The 19,830-nt window shown below is 41.0% G+C and overlaps 1 protein-coding gene across 3 annotated transcripts; it reads right to left on the minus strand.

Annotated features, from left to right (window-relative positions):
• Positions 1–2,392: 2,392 nt before the first annotated feature.
• Positions 2,393–15,437, minus strand: SPRY1 (sprouty RTK signaling antagonist 1). 3 transcript variants are annotated; one of them, XM_060298963.2, is made up of 3 exons: positions 15,278–15,437; positions 13,683–14,553; positions 2,393–10,861 (listed from the first exon to the last, which is right to left on the minus strand). In XM_060298963.2, the coding sequence occupies exons 2-3, from the start codon at positions 13,762–13,764 to the stop codon at positions 9,855–9,857; spliced, it is 1,089 nt and encodes a 362-aa protein (XP_060154946.1). In that variant the 5' UTR covers positions 13,765–14,553; positions 15,278–15,437; the 3' UTR covers positions 2,393–9,854. The 3 variants fall into 3 exon arrangements, with proteins under 3 accessions (XP_060154946.1, XP_030719762.1, XP_030719764.1); XM_030863902.3 differs by having other exon boundaries at positions 2,394–10,869; XM_030863904.3 differs by lacking the exons at positions 13,683–14,553; positions 15,278–15,437 and adding an exon at positions 12,668–13,346 and having other exon boundaries at positions 2,394–10,869.
• Between the last annotated feature and the right edge of the window lie 4,393 nt (positions 15,438–19,830).

Raw genomic sequence — 19,830 nt, forward strand, 5'->3', positions numbered from 1 at the left:
TCTCTACATGTGCCACATACCACTTATAAAATGCAGAAAATGTTTAACTCCAATACTCTCATTTACAAGCATTTCAAACTACAAGAAAAAAAATGACTGATTCCAATCCCCAAATGATCTTGTACTTTTTTTTCTACAGCTTCTGCAAGATTCTGGGTTTCACTAACTGGGCCTATTGTTATGGTATATTCTATTTAGGAATTGTAAATTAAACTCCCAGGCTTCAAGTATAGATAAGGTCTACATAATAGAAATAGTATAGGACTTTTAAAAGTAGTTTTCACATCTTTTTCCCATTCAGCTGGTTCTCTTTCCTGTTAGCTGTTTATCCTTAAGTCAGTCATTTCATCTTTCTGTGGTTCAACAGTATTTACTTTAAAATGAAGGAAAGGAACTAAGTAGTCTTTAAGGTCCTCCCAGATTTGACTTTGAGTGGCCTCAAACTATCCTCTAATCCTAATTCCCAATCACTTAATATACATATTCCCCAACCACCCTTCTTCCTTTGTCCATCCTCACTACTGTTTCTCACTTTGACCAACAGGGAAAAACAAAAGGAATAAGGAAAACCTGGACACTGAAGTTGCCAACATTATTTTTAAGATACTCCAATGATTTAAAATGTAATGTCTGGGCTGGGGTGTGTCCAGGGTGCAGAGTGGGGGGAGTAGGGGAGTTAATGTTTTTAGATAATCGGGAGAAAATAGTTGGCTTGCTGAATTTTCTATCCTAGAATTTGGTATTTCTGACAACAGTGTTCAGATAGATACATAATTCACTTTTCTCAGTGATATACAGTGAACTCTGTCTGGGGAGCCAGGGTGGAAGAAAAAATTAATAATTTAGTTTGCTTGATTTTCAAAGACTTTGATTCTCTGCCTCCTTGCTTCCTGCCTTTGGTCCACTTCATCACTCATTAACTGTTTGGAGACAGATGTGTCCTAGGGGGAAAAAAGATTCCCAAATCTGCACAATTAGTAGAATGTTCAATGTACAAAATTTTGGTCTGCTTATGCATTTTATTTATACAAATGTTCTCTCTGCCTTATGTTACCAGTTATGGACCAGTTACGAGTTGGTTCAGTGATGAGTCACCTAGACCCATCCTCACTCATCTTCCTCAACCCATCATCTCAAACCCATCCTTCTTGCCTGTCTCCACTGTCCTTGAATCATCTTGACAGTTATATTAATGATCTAGCTGGTCTCCGGCTTCCACTGCAGTCTGTCCTCCACAGCGCTGCCTGAAGAATCTTTCTGAAACTCTAATCTGGTCACGTCACTCTCTTGTTTATAATCTGGCCTCTCCATGACTCCTTCTCACTCACAGGATGGAGCTCAAACTTTTCAACTTGACATTCACACCTTCCATGGCTGGCTCCTCTCCTTCCCACAGACACCTTACTTTCCAAACCTTCTAAATTACTTGCAATTTCCCCATCATGCCATGATCATTCCCGCTAACATGCCTTTGTACTGATCTGGTAGGCTTTTCTCTCCCTTGTCTACCTGATGAATTACTACTCATCTTTCATGACTTCTCTATGAAGCCTCCCCTGACTTGCAGAGACAGATGTGGTGCCTCTTCCCAGAGTGTCTCCATAGACCCAGTTACCAGCTGATATGGTAACACCAATCACGTGGTTAAAAATGTATGCAGTACTAGTCAAAGACTGGGATTCTCAGCACCTAAAATATGATTGTTAAATAAATGACTAAATGGTTGACAGAGCCAAGCAATTTTAATTTTCTCTCAAAATTGCCAATATTGTTAACATTAGAAACAGTATCAAAAACCTTGCAAAAACAAAAATTCAATTTGGTCATTAATCTAAGCATCTTTCCTTCTCTGAAGCTCTTATGAATAAATCTAGCCTTAGCAAGGCAATCGACAACAAATATTTATTGAGCTCCTACTCTGTTGTAACAAGCACTGTTCTAGGTATTAGATAGCGAGAGGTTAAACTGATAAATTTTAGTTTCATCTTTGTGTTTATTATCTTCCCTAATTGGATTCTGTTTCTGGTACCACTAAAGGGCAATAGCCAAAAATGGCCAAAGGCAGATTCGAAGAGGAAATTACAGGTAATTCCAAAAGCAGGTTTATAAACCACAAAGTAACCAATTAGAACTCCACATGGTCTGTAAATACCTCAAACACCCTCAGTTTTCTTTATAAAGATAGGCCTCTCTACATTTGGAGTAGAAGGCAGATTCTGGGTGGCCCAGGAGAATAAAATGTATTTCTGTTAAGGAGTCAATTCACTCGCAGCTTCTACTGCAAATCTGCAACATGCAAACTTTGTGAAACAGACAGGACTCAGATCCTGGACCCAATCTCTTTGCTTTCTGAAGTGCCTCTGAAGTGTGCAAAAGCTTAAAGAAGGGAATGGGGAAGGCAGAAGGTCTCCTGGCTCTGTGTATTATTTTGACGGAATTGACTGGTCAATCAATTTTCATGAAGATATTTTCTTTATTCAGTAACAGATTTTGTTAACAGATCATTTGTGCTATAAATGGAGCATGTCCCATTTGAAATAAATTCTACTCCACTAGTTCATTCCTTTTTAAGAAATCTTACATTTTTATCAGATCATAATTACTTACTTTATAATCCATTAGCTTAAAAACAAGTTAAAGTGTCCAAAAACATCCTTTCCAAACATAAACACCAGCCTCTAAATTTTCCTCTCCAGCTCCAACATTTTAATACTTAAATTAACAACTCTTAACACATTGGCCTGTTTTCTCGTCCTCTTCATCTTTTGCTCCAAAAATCTCTTCTCTGCCTCAGCAATCCATGAGCACAGAGAAACCCCAGATATCCTCAGCATTTGAAAATGGCCCACCTTCTAAGATCTTGACTTGAAAATTCTCCTCTGTCCTCAGCTGTCTACCTTTGCTCTTTCTATACTCTCTGTAAGCCTGTATTTCATCCTCATTGGAACTCTTCTGCCCAGTCATTTCATCAAATACTCAGACTGCTGCCCGAAAATTCCTGACCTCTTTCAAACTCACCCTTTTTTTTTTTTTTTTTTTTTTTGCGGTACGCGGGCCTCTCACTGTTGTGGCCTCTCCCGCTGCGGAGCACAGGCTCCGGAGGCGCAGGCTCAGCGGCCATGGCTCACGGGCCCAGCCGCTCCGCGACATGTGGGATCCTCCCGGACCGGGGCACGAACCAGTGTCCCCTGCATCGGCAGGCGGACTCTCAACCACTGTGCCACCAGGGAAGCCCCACCATTTCTTAATGGTCCCTTATTCTCTGCCTTAACTGCCCCTCTAACCAGCTACAAGGACTGTCTTGATAAAACCTGGAAAAACACTTAGTGGCTCCCCCCAAATTTCCGGTTCCATGTGAGCTGAGCTCTAAGCACTGCTCTTCATCAGTTGCTGTTGACCACGCGTTAGCATCCCCACCTCTAGCCATTCCAGACTCTGCTCTCAAGAACCAGGTCAGTCCCTTAATGCACCTTAACTTTCAAGAGAAGTCCAACCTCTATTTACCAAAATCAGGGTACATTTCTGTAACGTCCCTCTTCTGCCTCTTAAAGTGCCACTGTGTCTTCTTCCTTCTCACCTTTTGTTCTTTCCTCTGGGAGAAGAACCATTGTTGCCAAGGTTAAAGAGCCCTCGTTGTGCTGTCTTCTGTCCCCTCCTCTCTATTTTGGAATTGCGTTCCTTCAGCTCTTTCCTCTGCTCCGTCTTTCTCAATTGCCCTTGTTCTTGCCCTACAAGAAGGCGCAGGTTTCTGTTATTCTAAAAATCCTCTTCAGCTGTTACCTCTCTAGTTACTTTCCTATCATCTCAAAATTTCTAGAATAGTCTAAAGCTGTTACTTGCATTGTACTCACCACCCACTAAATCCCATGCAATCTGGTTTTTATTACCACAATTTCACCTAAATACCACCCACCAAATTTAGTTGGGAGTCTGCACAGCTTTTGACATTTAGTTACTAATTTCCATCTTGAAAGTCTCCTTTGGATTCTAAAACATACCAATCCTTCAGTGCCTATGCTTCTTTGAACATCCCTCTGTTGGTTCTAAATCCCAGCTATGCCTCCTAAATATAGGCATGTTCCTCAAGGTTTTGTTCCTAGCCTGCTTTTAGTTCCATTCTTTCCCTTAGAAAAAAATCTATGCTACAGGTTCCCTCTCACCCCCATGTGGGTGATGGGCCATCACCCACCTCTCTTAAATTCTAGACTTTTTTCTCAGTTACCTTCTGGCAACTCACCTGCACTGTAAGAGTTTATCCCAATAGAACTCATAACTTTCCCACCCCACATACCTCCTAAACTAATTCCACCCATTTCTCTTAACAGAGCTACCGTTGTTTGCCTATTCACCTTGGTCCAAAACCTCAGCATCATTTTCAATTCTTTCCTCCTTCTCAACCCCACATACAAATAACTGCAAAGCCCTTTAGGTTTACTTCTCACGTTGCCTCCTTCTTTCCATTCCTACTAACCTCCAACCTAGTTCTGACCCTTAATACTTCTTTCTTTTTCTAAATTGGCCTCTTACCTTAATAGCTGCCATTTTAATCTCCCATAATTCTTCTACACTTACCTATAATCTAATTCAGAGGCTCTTCACTGCGGCTGTGTCTTAGAATCATCTGGGGTGCTTGGAAGAGAGACAAAAGACAAAGCCCCACCCAGGGCACAGGTTTTGTTTGTTGTTGTTTTACTTCCAGGTGGTTTTAATGTACAGCTGAAGTTGAGAACCGCTGCTAGCCAAACTGGAACTCAGTTTTCTCAAATACTCACCTTGCTTTCTTACATCAAATTTATTCAGCTCCTTTTGTCTGATTCCTTTCTTACGGCACTTACTTCTCTGCCTTGGACTACCGTTCGTCCATTGTGCTTTCACAAACTTGTTAAATTTTATAACTTACAAATTAACCTGAAACTTTGGTTTAGAGGTTGGTCTTGCCCCCCACAACCAACCTCTCCTTTCTTCCGATCTTCTACCAAACGTACATATGCAGCAAGCAGTTTTTAATAAAGTTTATTTTATTTTGGCAATTAGATCATGACTTTAGGTAAGCAACATCTCTGAACCGGGCTTTCTCATCTCTAAAGAAGATGCAATAGATGACGTCTAAGTTTCTTTCTACCACTAAAAGTATGGTTCTATGATTATTTTATCCAAACAAGCTCTCGGACTACTTACTAGTGAACGACAGAAGCTTTTAGTATATTTTCCCAAATTACCTAGTTCAAAAGAGTTCTAGGTTCTCTGATGGCTTTTTCTCTTAGAGTTATTGCCATACCTAGTATGACTCGACTATCTGACTTTAACATCAATCTTTTTAATAGTACAAAATAGAACATTTAAATCTGCTTTTTAATCACTGTAATCCTGAAACGACCAGAATAACAGCAAGAAGTACCATCACACAAGTTCTTAAATCTAGATGCCAAGTTACTATTATCTTTTACAAACTGATCGAATCCGTTTGTTCCATTATTACCATATGCACGTGGCCAGGGGAAGCACACATGCTGTTTTCAGAAGAAGCTGTTAACTTTAATAATAACATATGAAAAATAATCATGGAAATTAAGTCATTTGCTACTTATTCCTGACAGCTAAGTGCAAATAATATATGCAGAAAAAACATTCCATTTCCTAAATTATGGTCAAATTGATTAATTATGAAGGAAACACGTTCTGGTAAAAAGAACGAAATGGTAAAGGCTAACGTGTAACATAAAGGTACCAGGTTTGCTGCCAAGAAATGAAGAAAATCCTGTATCTGAAGAGTCCTGGTTCTATGCTAGCTATCATGAACATTTCTCAAGCCAGGGCTTTGTTTCTACATTCTCAAAATGAAGACATCAAACTAAAAAAGCGACTCCAAAATTGCCTGATAGAATCACCCAAGAAGCTTTTTGAAATTAAGAATATCAAGCTCCTCTCCTGGAGATCCTTCTGGTAGAGTAGGTCTGAGCTATGACACAGACTTCTGATTTTTAACTAGTGACATATTTACTTTCACATATGGTTGAGAAACATAAAGCAAGTATATTCTGATAGCTATTTCTAGCTCTAGAATTCTTCTGCATATGGAATAATGCACATAGTAGGGGTTCAATCAATGTAGCAAAATGGCTTGGTAATAGTCCAAGAGAATATCAGAAGAATCAATAACTTGGTCAATTAAGTACATGGCTGTCTTATCTAAAGTGAAATAATGGAAAAAAAAAGTCCCCCAATTGTCAATTGGCCAAAAGGGGGATTTAAAGTTTTGTTTTCAAGATGTGTAAAAAATGATGCCAAACTTTCTCTTGCAATATATATACATGTTTAAAAATGGGATTGTACTTTTTTGCTAAAGAGCTATACATAAAAACTGCCATGAAATAACATTACTCAACAAAAAGAGGATTTAGGAAAAGGAGACAGTTTAAAAAATTAAATCAATCTTCTGGAAATGAACCCTCTGAGTTTGATTCCAATATTAACTTTAGGGTAAAAACATTAGTTTTTAACTCCCTTCCTTTCACTTTAAAAACCACTGTTTTTTATTTTTCTTAGTCATAACTGGAATGTTCATTCTATGGTTTGGATTTTGAAAACCATATAATAATTATAACAGACTATCATTTAAGGATTCACCTTAGGCCTTCACAAAAAGAAGCATATCTGTTTTTTCACATTCCATTTTTCTGCTGAGTGACATTTTATAAACTGTTGACGGGAAACTACTCAATTACAGCAATCCTGCATTGGTTTTATTCACAATTAAATTATCTAAATAAAACTTCTTGGAATGAAAAGAATGGCACTCAGAAAATATGCTGGAAAGGAACTATTTAACAAAAATATTCATTCTGTCAAGCTGTAGTGGCTGAGGAAGAGGGACAAAATTGTGGAATAAAAAAGGAAAGGTTAACCCCTCTATTTGGTATTTTTCACTGGGCAGTATCAAATAAATGGCAGTGGAATTTATAAGAAATTTCAGCTTTGCGGATGCTTTCAAAGCCATGGCACTTTAAAATGATCATCAGTATTAAAAAGCATAGGACTCATAAGCATTCATGAAGACACACCCTAATATTTTTTCCTTCTAGGTTTAAACCATCACAATGGAGGCAGTTTTGAATCAAAGTATTTACGCTTTGCACCTGACAAGCATGTTAGACGTCTGAACCTCTAACCTATTGCTACTTCCAAATACAGGCCTGAGACTACCGTCTTAATATTGTCATTTTAATGTATTCCCCGTATAGCCTGAAGTTAAAACTCCACAGCATACCTCATTTCTCATAAAAGTTATAAATTTCTTTCAGTAAAAGCTACAGCTTCTTAGTCTGGTTAGTATAGCTACAGACAGCTCTTATACCAATTCCTAATTATACGAAGGGTCTAAATAACAGAAAAAAGTTATACACAGTTATTTTGAGGGAGTCTGTCTATACACTTCATTAAGGAGCGAAACGTCAATGAAATATTCAATATTAAGGAATCGGTGATATCATCACATAACTTGAGTACAAGAGGAAATAAATTCACATTTTGAAATACTGTAGATTATGAAATGGCCTCCAAAACACAAATACTCATTAAAAAAAAAGTTTCTGCTTTCAGAGCGCAAATACTTGATTATATCAAACGTCACAATGCCAACTAATAGGTTAGTGGCTTGATGGAAAAGCATTAAAACAAGTTTCTACCACTTATGTCTTGTCAGATTAAACCAAAATCAAAGCCTATTTACAAAGAGTAAGTACTCCAAAACTAGTAGCCAAATCATGTAAAGAGACAACCAAAACAAAAACGCTGGGTAAGAGTTTTGACAGCCTAAATCCTGGGCTCATATTATGTCAACATCTTATTCTCAAATGCAGATTATTCAGCTTTGACACATCACTTAGGCATAGGGAGGAGTTCGTGAAACTGAGTCTGAGGGGTCACATGCACAAAATTTTATCAGACCCAAAGATTCTAACCATGTCGTAACTTCAGCAGACTAAAAACTAAAAATATTTACTTTCTTTATATAAAGTTTCAGGGCCCTCAGATTCCTTATTCCACAAAACATGTCAAAATGTTATTTGATCAGGTCACATTAGAGACTTATGAAACGAAATGAAAAGGTAGGGACTGGAATGTTTTTAAAACATCTCTTTGATAATGTTAACTATTCCCTTGGTGCACTCTTAACTTTTAGAATGTTTTATTAAAGTGACAGTGCCAGAGACTCCAAGCATGCCTGCAGAACTAAGTCCTTTAAGTTTTGTGGATGAAAACGAATTTTTGACTAATCCAAGAGAGTTAAGATAAACATTTTTTAAAACTTACAAATACGTCCCATTGCAAGAAACTATGACATACACAAAACCCCTTGCTTACAAAATAACCAAAAGTGGCAGGAATTGTTAACACTAATTACAAAGTTTTTTCACTCTGTAAAGTGATTTACTCAGGCATTTGTTGAAACACAATTTGGATTACAAAATCTTGATTAATGCATTTTCCAGGAAACATCTAGTTCAAAATTTGAGCTCACTTGCATCTAGATTTGGTATGTTAAGGGAAAGAAAGAAAAGGGGTATGCATGACGAAAGAGTCGAAGCAAATGACAAAAATCACCACAACAGTACAGGCTAATAAATGAAGAAATCAAGAGACAGGTTCATTAATTAATATATTTTCTGCATTATAGTTAACATATGTACTTTCTTGGTGTCACCTTATTTTCCGTTATGTATTGATATTTTGTTATATTCAGACATGAGTACATTTCAACAGTTTTTGCAATAAATATCATAAAATAATAGATTCGCATAATAAATATTCTTTACAATAAAAAAGTTTAACAGACTTTTGTCTTAAAAATAGTCAGAATTCAACTTTGTGATTTATACATAAAATATACAAAAAGCACCACAATTTGTGGTTAAGGCAATGAAAACAGAAAAGATTAGAACTACTCAGCTGTTAACTAACCAAAGGGTCCAAAAACCATTAAGGAGCCAAGATCACTTTAGGCAGCATAGTTCTGTGACACGTATAGATCGATCAGCTATAAATATCAACTTCAGTCATCCAAGTGCCCTCAGTGACCAGAGTAATTTGGTGAAAAGCGTGGGGGTACGGAAGGGAGCCGAGTCCTTCACAAATATGAAAGCTTTGAATGAGGATGAACAAGATACAACTAATATATCTCCAATGTGAAGATTTATATTGTAAAGCGAATCTAAAATTACACGGGAAAAAAACCCAGAAAACAAAACTGGCATCTCTAGGATAAGATAATGCCAGAACTGAGGGGAGAGAACGTTGAGGGGCAAGAAGGAGAAGGCAGTGGTTAAAGGAGAATTTTAATGTTATAACAGCAACATATCCCCCTTGCCACTTAAGGGTCCAATGCTATGAAGAGCGCCCTAATTGGAGACAGATTTAATACATAGCTTATTTAAGCAATTAAATGGTTGCCTCTTTAAAAAACCAATTTCCCTGCTCCCAGAGTACCCAATCAAAAACAGCTCTAAATCACTGTAGTCTGGGTGTGTGTGGGGGTATGTTCACGTGCACAACTTTGGAAAGTTGCTTGCAGAACAAAACGGCTACACAAAAGCCCACTGGCTCTCAATATCCTCTTGAGCGGATGGCAGAGGCTCTTGTCATAAGGGGGAGCCAGGTGCAGTTTCACAGTTCACTGTTACTGAAGATCAACCATTAGAGTAAAATCCATGAGTCAAACCTTGGGAAGAGGGGGAGAGAATGTGGGAAACAGGGAAAAACTGCAAAGAAAATAAAACCAGTATCTAACAGGATCTTTTCATAACAGCCACAGCTTGAAAGCTAGAAGTTCAGGAGGCCCAACCCACCTCCAAAAATCATGATGGTTTACCCTGACCCCGGGAGGGGCAGCCCTCCAGCTTACAATAGACCGTGTTGGAGTTCTTACATCTGCACCCAGGGCGATGGATCCAGTCATAACACCCCCTGCACAGCTTCAGGCATCCCTTAGCAGGAGGGTAACAGAGTAAGCAAGGTAAAAACAGAGACATGGCTCCCATACACAGGTACCTAGAGCAGCACTGTGACTGTGAACAGGAGCAAGGATTATCCGAGTAAGAATCCCCTTCATCGTCATTGGAGCAGTGGTAGAAGATGCCCTTGACCAAGCACATGCAGGTTCCATATTCCACCATGCTCTCAGCAGAGCAAAGGCACTGCCGGTTACAGGCCAAACAGGATGGCAGGGTCCTGGGAGCTGTGCATTCTCCGCACTTGCACTTCCCACACTGTTCACAAATGAACTTGTGCTGTGTCAGGTCCTCTTTCAGGGAACCCTTTAAGTCATCCACAATCAGTTGCTTGGGCTGGGTCCGGATCGCCCTTTCAGACCTGTGACCAGAGACTGGTCTGGTTGGCGGTGACCTTCCTAACAGCCCCTGCTCAGAAGAGGCGCTGCTGTTGCTCCCAGAACTGGCTGCACTTCCAGTGCTGGTTGATCTGCTCAATATGGGGCCTCTGGTATTATTTGAGAGTCCCGCATGTCCCAGGTGGCTGGTAGGTCTATGCTCATAGTTATTATTCACATTAATTGGTATGATTTCATGAGTCCTTTCATGCTTTTCTTGTCTTGGTGCTGTTCGAAGAGCAGGTCTTTTCACCACTGATGGCCCTTCTGTGTACTCATTGCTGCCTCTGATGGCCTTGATCTGGTCTAAGGACAAAATAGCGGCAGGCTGAATCTCTCTCTCATAGTCTAACCTCTGACGGTTATCCAAAGCAGGCTGCTGGATCACAACTATTGAACTGCCACTGCCATGTTGATTTTGGGGATCCATGTGTAGTGATCTTGAATTCCGGCAATCAGTGGAAACCTGGCATGCATCTGAAATCCTAAAAGGAAATCAAAGATGAAAAAAAACAGGGAAAAAATAAACGAGGAGAAGCGTTGGGGGGAGGGGGGATGCGAGAGATCCCGTCAAGTCACAAATTGCCTAAACCACCTGGTAATGATCTCCCTCATCAGTGGATTACAATGATGTTGGGGTCCTGGCCAGAGTCCAATTCTGAGAGAGGCTGAGGACCACATCAGAGAAGAAGAATGTAAGCAAGAGACCCCATGCCATAAGAATTAGAAGTTTTTTCAAGTTTTAAAAAGCAGAATCAAGAAGTAATGTCTTCCTGTTTGTGAATCTAACAAACAATTAAAATGGAGTATGCCCTCATGGGGAATATTGAGTATAAGCACTAATAAACAGCTCTCATCTAAAGAGAGCTCAGTATCAGTTCATGGGTGTTTTCCACAAAGGAAAATAGCCACTCTTTAAAAAAAATTAAGAATGGCTTTGGCACTGTTGCCTTCTGTTATTTGTTTGCTGTTACAAGCATTAGATTAATGGTGAGGAAATTAGTCAAGGTATACTTCATGCATTTAAAAAAAAAAATCAAAGAGATTCCAAACTAAAATGGAATCTCAAAATAAGAGGTCATTTTTCAGGAGAAACCAGAATTTTAAAGCTAGCTCATTATTAATGTACAAGATGCAAATGTAGACAAATACAACAGCTCTTGGTGTTTTATAGCCTCTAAAGCACACACACGAAACTTAATGTACAGTTCAGTGAACGTTAAGAGTATTCACATTTGAAATCATGAAAGAATTGTTTTTTTAAGTTTAAATAAGGGCTCACTCACCTAACGAGATAACTTTCACACACAAGTAAGTGTTAGGCCTTTAGTAGTATAGGGAAATCCTGGCCATTTTAATTATCCGCATTTCCTCTAATTTAAAAATCTGTATTTACATGACAGATTTTGATTTTCAAAGGCACTGCCAACTCTGAATCCATGTGCTTCTTGTAATAAAGTACAGTAATATCCTGATAAAAATAAGCATTTGTTTCCACACCAATAGTTAACAGTTTCTAATTTATAATGTCTTCTTCATAAAACAATCAAACATTAAAACGTTTGTTTTCAGTCAATGGTAGACTAAAACATTTCTCACACAAATTCCTCCCAAAGCCTACAGATTTGATCCAATTCAAGAATGAAAAGAAAAAAATGCCCATTCCCCACTACTACCTTGAGCCAAAACATGTTAGCTTAAGGAATAAAGCGGAAAGAAGTCCATTTCACCTCTTAACTTCACTCAATGTCCCCGGACTAAGTCTTACATGTTAACTTCTTGGCGTTCCCCTCCCTCATTCTCCCAACTCAGATCCTCGAGTTTCTACTTTCTTCTACCTTCTCTGTACAGAAAGAGAAACACATTCGCAACCTGCTGGGTTTAGTCCTGGAATCCTTAAGGGCTGTTCAAAAGATTCCATCGTTACTCTGCACAATATCATTCCTCCTCGCAAAGCACTTTTTAACCCAATGCTTTTAAAGCGAAGAGTACCTAAAGGTAGTAAGGCGGATTCCACACGAAAGGAAAAACGGTGGATTTGAAGAGGGCAGATAAAACACCAGGCACTTGAATCTGAGTTTTAAACGCTAGCTGTGGCAAAGTTCACGCTGGCCGGTGGCGGAGACCACCGGATAAAAGGAAAGAGCGAAGAGACTCGGCCGCCTCTGATCTGAAGCAAAGCCCCTCTTCCAGCAGTGACAGTCCTCGATCTAGCCCCAAACACGCTCACACGCTCTCGGCGGACTGTCTTCCCCAAGAAACCCCCGAATCGAAGTCGAATACCTTTTCGGACAATCCCATCACATCCTAAGGATCACCGTGGATTTCCAAAACCTCTTGGCGTATGCCACCAAGGAGGCTCACAAATCGGTGAGAGCCTTCAGAGCGAACGCGGGCGCCAAAAAGCAAGCCCACGTCAGGGAGGGTTATAAATAAATAGCTGTCTACACTTTAAAGGAGAAGCCGGATTCCTAAAGAGCCGGGGCGCAGCGAGCCAGGGGCAGGGGCTGCAGAGCGGCGTCGCCACTTCGCCGGCTACCGCGGTGGAGCTGCGCCCTCTGCAATCCGCGCGGAGACAAGCGGGAAATAAAGAGTTGACGGCGAGGAAGGAAAAGGAAAAAGTTATGAATGAAAACAAGTTTGCTCGCTCGCTCTCTCGCCCGCTCTCGCTCCCTCTCTCGGGCAGGAGGAGGGGAGGAGGCTGAGGTTACCATTACCTCAGGAGGGCGGACTTCCCCACTTTTAAAGTGGCAGTGCCCTCTCCCCTCCCCTCGCCGCTCCACCGCTCTCACTACAAGAATACAGTGGCAGCTCGCTCGGGCGCACGCAGACCCGGGCCAGGGCGTCCCCAGCGATTTGGGGCTTTGCTCAGGCACACGCGGGCGCAAACACGCCGTTCCCGGCCCCAGTCCCAGGGAGCCTCCGACACAGAAAACCCGCCGAACAGCTCCGCGGCCCCCACCCCCGCCCCGCTGACCCCCTCAAAAGCCTCCCTGAAAGCGTCTTTCCCCCGGGGGGGGGCGGTTCCTCCGAGAGGACACCCCGGGTCATGGCGCCACCGCTGCAGGCGACTGAGGACGCGGGGCCCCGCTCGCCGTCCCGTGCGGAGGCGGAAGGTCGCCCGCCCGGTTCCGGAGCTCCGAGCGCCCCGGCGGGAGGGCCGCGCCGCGGGAGGGGGTCGCCTCCCTCTACCCCCTCTGCCCTTCCTCCCCTCGCGCGGGCCCGCACCTGCTGCCCGGCCCGCCCCGCCCGCGCGTCTCCCGCCCCAGCGGCGGGAGAGAGGCCGCCCCACACTCACCTAGGCCGAAGCGGGGGCGGGGGGCCAAGCCGTGCAACCCGGCCCGGGTCCCGGTGCGGGCGGCTGCGTGCACGCCCCGCATCAACCGCGGCGAGGAGAACGGGGAGGCATGGCCCGAGCTGCGGCCGGTCGGCCCGCGGCCTCCACCGTCCCCGCCGGGCAGGAGCGCTCCCCGCGGCCCCCTTCCGGCTGCGGGGGACAATCCTCCGGAGACTCCGCGCGGCCGGGCGTAGACTCCTCACAGCTCGCGTGCGCCGCGCAGCTCAGTAACATCCACCTCCGGGGCTCTTCTCCTGCAGCCCCCTCCGAGAGCCAGAAAACAATTCCCTTCGGGAGGGCTTTCCGGGTCTCTCCGGAAAGCAAGCGAGGGAGCGGCGGGGATAAGGGTGCGTGCTCGGACCACAGTTCTTCTCGGGTTCCAGTCGCTCCTCGCGGGAAAGGCGGGAGTGGCGGCCTCCTGACGCGTGAAAATCCACGTCACGGACGTTCGAGGCTCCGCGGCGCCCGGGACGGGGCTCGAACCGGCGTCCGCGGGCGGGTCACGGAGCCGCGCAGGCAAGCTGGAGCACACGCCTGCGAGGCCGAGCCGCCGCTCTCCGCGGATGGCGGGGGTTGGGGGGGGAATTTTTTATTTTATTTTTTACCGGCTTTTTGAGGGGTGGTGGTGAAGGCAGCGAGGTTTGGGGGTTCTCCTCCGGGGAGGAGGCGGGGCGCAGGTCCCCCCGCGCAGGTCCAGGCACTTTCCCGATCCCGCACGCCGGGCAAGTGGGGGCACGGCGTCCCCGGGAACTCCGGTGCTGGCAGTCAGCGTCTCCCGGGCAGCGCTCACTCCCAGCCCTCCGACCCTCCTCTTCCGCGGCCGAAATGCCTGCTACAGACGATTAGAGAGAAAAACACGTTAATTTCCCTTTCTTTCCAGGCACTTGGCCGCGCAGCGCGCTCCGCCGCCCGGGAGGAGAGTGGAGCGGAGCGGGCCGCTCGCCAGCTCGCCAGCCGCCCGCACCCGCTGCCATGTGCTGGCTGTTGCTCTCCCAGTGATTGACAGGCGGGCGCACAGTCGGCGTGTCAGCAGCGAACCAAAGTAACATGCAGTCTTGCACGTTTTTGCCGAAGTGCTTTTGCCCCTTGGAATGCCTAGGAGTTCAAACAACGTTCAAGCGACGCCTCTGCGCATTGGAAATCAATACACAGAGACGGGAAATTCAGGTTTTAGACAATTGCTTCTCGGGATTCGGTCTCCAACAATGCCTAAACAAACACGCATTTGGTCCACACACCCGAGTGCCAGCCCCTCTTCGGCATAAACCACCCAGTTTTTCACACATCCGACCGTTTCAGACTTTAACCTTGTTAAGTAGTTCGCTTACGGGGGGAGGGGGGAGGGAACGGGGCCCTGCTTTTTCTTTTGGTGGTAGCATTTATTTTAAGAGCATTAGTTTTAGTAGTGGGAATGCTACTGGTAATTTGAAATGCAACCAGTAATCTTAGATCTAAAGCGAGTTCAAAGAAATAACCAGTTCCTTGCAAAAGCCAACATTTCTCACCTGACCTTTCCTAAAATGTCTGCGGAAAGAAAGGAAGGAAACGGTTCTTACCTAACGCAAAGATTGGAAATTGCTTTTCAGGCACATTTACAGCGACTGTAGCTGCTCCTTATCCAGGGCAGGGAGTTCTGTCTGCAGCTATCACTCTGCAAACCACTGAGTGCCTTACAGAGCAGTCCCACTCCGGCTCCGCAGAATTTCAGCTCGTCGCGGGCACCTCCACCTCCACTCCAGGACACGCCTCCAGTGATATCATATGTCAATCATACGGGCGGCCTGAAAACCTGGAGCTGGATTTCCCCAACAGTCGTTTCCTCTTTCGTTCATGAGTTCTCGCTTGGAAATGTTGCCCTATACCCTCCTGTGAAAAACGTCCTCTAAAAATGTGGATTGCCTCTAAAAATCCTGCAAATGCTGTTTGTCATGAAAGAATACCTTTAAATCTAGTCAGCAGTCTTTAGTCATGAATCTCAGTAAAAGGATTGGTGGACTCTATCCTTAAAGTTGAATTAGAAAACAATTTTGAAGAATAAAAGAAGATTAAAAAGTTGTATATCAAGCCATCACTTCTGATCAGTTAGTGAGAGAATGTATATTGATAGAAAAAAGATGATAATATAACATTAGTTCCTATTTAAAGCAAAGTTCAGAATATGTGGAACCTCAAAGTTCAAAAGGTGGCACTCCTTACTGCAAATGTGTGTAACAATATGTCATTAAGGCACAATCTCCTGCTGTAGATTTTATAATAATTGCTCTATCTTGATTTGTGATATAACTTCCCCAAAATCAAATTTTAAAAATCCCAAACTCCTTCAATTTTGTAATATATTTATAATTTTGAAAAAAAAATATTTTTTAAAATCAGCTAAATGGCAATCAATTAAAATAGAAATAATTTTCCAAGAAGTTGTATAATTCTTAAGCATAAATGGTGTGTCACTGAAAAAAAAAAAGCATTTTAATCAGTAGGAGACTTGCTTTTGTTTCCTTACAAACTATTGGATTTTAGACATTTATTATCAATCGTGTACTTCTTGCTGCAGTGAGGGTAACTATATGTGAAATTTGAGTTTCCACAGAGACGTTTAAAAGATACCTAAAACCCAAAAACATATAGTAAGTGGAAAGGAAATATTTTCTCCAGGTACTACATATCAGAAGTAGCTTAAAGTCTTTGACAAAATAAAGCAAACAAAGCTCCAGGAAAAAAAAAATCATATATAAATTTGAGTACGGACATTTTTGGTTCAAAGTAATTTTTTAATCTCCTTTTTTAATAGCAAGTGATTCTTTTGAAACTGGTTTTTTCTATTCTAGACTTTCAAATGTTTGAGCACTTTAAAAAATTAAAGTTGTATTTGGAATGACCTCTCAGGACCCTAGGGCACTGCTAAGACCATCAGCAAGAAGAAAGCATCACTAGAAAATAACATAGAACAAGAATTAAAGCAAGAAGCTACCTATTCAGTCAATATAAATTGTAATAAAACAGTCTGTTTCAAAGGATAAAATCAACATTATTGTACATATTTTCTATTTTTTCATATATCTCATTATATTTGGGGATGTAATGAACTTTAACCAGTGGATAAGTTTCTTGCCCAATTTGAATGGGTGTGGAATAGTCAACTCAGAAATAGAACATTCCATCAGAGTATCTTATGTGGGTCTTCAAAATTGTCTTCTCCGCTATCACCACAATTTGAGGATGAGAGGTCAGTTCACCAATATGATAAAACCAGGAGAGGGAACACTGAACATTTTACTTCCATAAATCCTACAACAATATATTTGAAAGATTTCTATTGCAAATAAACTTCAAACTATTTCAACCACGGGTGCATTATTAAACTACAATTTGCGTGAGATTAAGTATTTTTAAATTACAATAATAAAATCCATGAAATTTTATCTATAACACCATCATCATGGGTCATGTTCTACTTAGAAATCAAACAGTATGCTGCACGAAGTTGACCAATGACACTTTACATCATCTGGCACTAAAATGCATCAATGTTTTTCTCTAAATAGTACATTACAAATAAATATAGGTATAGCCTTGCCGCCCCGGATCTAGAAGACATTTAATAAAACCTGCCCCTTCTTCTGATTGCCTACAACTCTAAGACTTGGTAGAAATTCTAAAATTTTAGCTTAAAATAGACATTGTTCTTTATTTAGAAGGTTTAATTACAGTGTACCTTGGCTAGAAATGGATAGCTAGAGTATGAAATTTTCCCAAAAAGGAAAAACAATGTAAATATCCATGAGAAAATCTTACAATAATTTTCAGTTTACTATATTAAGATCTAAAAAAATAAGGTGGAATGGAAAGTGAACCCTAACATTCTTCATTTTCATGTGAAAACAAGATTAGCCATTTCTTCTACTGATTTGACTTTTGAGAAAATAATAAAGTAAAATGAAAAAAAAAGGTCTGGTAACTCCTGGCAACTGCTAGTGATTTAAAAAAGAAGAAAAAATGTAGTACTGAGGCTTAACTTACTCATTTACCTACTTTATTTGCCAAACTAGAATCACAATATGTTCCAAGCTCTTGAAAAATAATACCTTATTAATCCTCCCAATGTTTCTGTGAAGTCACGATAATAAATATAATCTTTTATCTTGTTGAGAAACAATAACAGAAATTGATGAGTTACCCTATAAGTATCTAATTAAGTAATGAAGAACCAAGAATGGAAACTAAGTCGTTACTTTCCTTTTAGGGCAATAGTCACTATATTACTATACTTCCCAAGAAAAGCTGGCAAGGATAAGCCATTTTATTTTCAGTTTCCTTTTGTAAACAATCTTTGTAGTTGACAGAAATAGACCAACCTATTCTGTAAATTTTCCATAAACATTCTTTTCATTTTCGTAAGTGTAATTCTCATCCTTCTGCCCTATTTGAAATATTAATGTTCTGTGTTGGTTTCAAATCCTGGAAGTGGGCAAATCAAACAATACATGGAATAAGTTATACTGAATGATTTGTAGAGTTTCTGTCAGCTCTATAATTCTACAACTCACCATTTGTGTTCTTTGTCACAAGTAATTCTGTTTTTCTACAAGTTGTAAAAAAAGAAAGAAATGCACATGGAACGGCTCTGAATTAGTGCCCTTCATTCCTTAAGTGTTATATTCCTTTACAAAGAATCAAAGCAGCAAGAGTTCAGACAAACTGCATCACTACTACATATCAAAGATGTGCTGCTAATTAGATCCACATGGTAAGGTCGTCTAAGGAAACATCTTTGCCCTAGTACAAAACAGTCTTCATTTCTTATCTACCTAGTTGAAGAATAAATCCTGTTTTTTTTCCTCTTCCATATTATTAAATGTTCCCTTCTAAGCCTTGATTGCTCTTCATTTCCGCAAGAAAACAGGATTAGCCATCTCTTCTGCTGGTTTGATTTCTGAACCTAGAAATGGAATGGTCCTTATAATGATCACCTGGTATTCGCTTTGATTCTGGTCAACAAAAGTTATTAATCTCTCATTTCCACAACTATGTACTGCTAACTTCATCTTCAGAGACAAGTGCATAAGAACCTAGGTTAATTTAAACCTTTAACTGCCCTCATAGATACAACAGGAAGAAAACAAAATCATGTTTTCATTAAAACAAAAACAACTTAAAACATCTCCTGGGGCTTGTCTGCTTTAATCTTTATTTCCTATTGAAATAACCTATGCCAAAGGCTATAGTTTATCCTCTGGGAAAATAAAAGTAGAATATTTATTTGATGAAATGACTCTAGGCATGCCTTCTATAAGAATGCTTAATATTGAAAAAAGAAAACAAAAAAACTTCCAAGAGGTTTTTTTTTTTAAAGAAAGAATTTATACCTAGGGTTTCTTTGATTTGCAATTCTCTTGGAGCATTTTAATTTCATTTATAAAAACATTTCATGTGGTCTATCATATTTGATAGGATACATGTATTGAAAAATCTGTTTTGATTATATCATTCTTCTATATCATAGTCTATTAATTTAGCTAATATGCCATATTTGCCCATAATGTCCCCATGTCCAATATTACAATTATGAAAATGGCATGGTATAGAGAAAAGAGTTCCTGATGTAGGGTCAGATGATATGAAGTTCAAGTCCCAGCTTTGCCACTTCTAGCTTGGTGACCTTCACTTAATTTCTTTCAGCCTGCTTTCTCATCAATAACCTGAAGTTAATAACAATACTTCACTTTCCCAAATTGTAGTCCTACTGTGGACTCAATGTATATGCAGTGCTTTGTAAGTTTTAAAGCCCTGTATAAATTCTTGCCATACAGCGTGTTATTGCCTCAAACACACTGTGTGATGAAGAAATGTTTCAGGGCCCCCTCTTTCTGGGTGCTTCATCCCTAAATACTGGATTTATTTGTCTTATAATTGTTTCGAGTTAATTCAGTTTAACTTTTGTTTTTCTAAGGCTGAACTCATGTGTGAATAATTGTATTGCTGTGTGTGTGTGTGTGTGTGTGTGTGTGTGTGAAGTGGGATTCTGGAGCAGCTATCTGCTAATAATTTCAGATTAAGGAATTTAATGAGCCCTGATCACCTTAACGTTTATCCAGAATTTTTAATTGTTTAC

The sequence above is a fragment of the Globicephala melas genome, chromosome 5 (assembly GCF_963455315.2).
Source record: "Globicephala melas chromosome 5, mGloMel1.2, whole genome shotgun sequence".
NCBI classification, from domain to species: Eukaryota; Metazoa; Chordata; class Mammalia; order Artiodactyla; family Delphinidae; genus Globicephala; species Globicephala melas.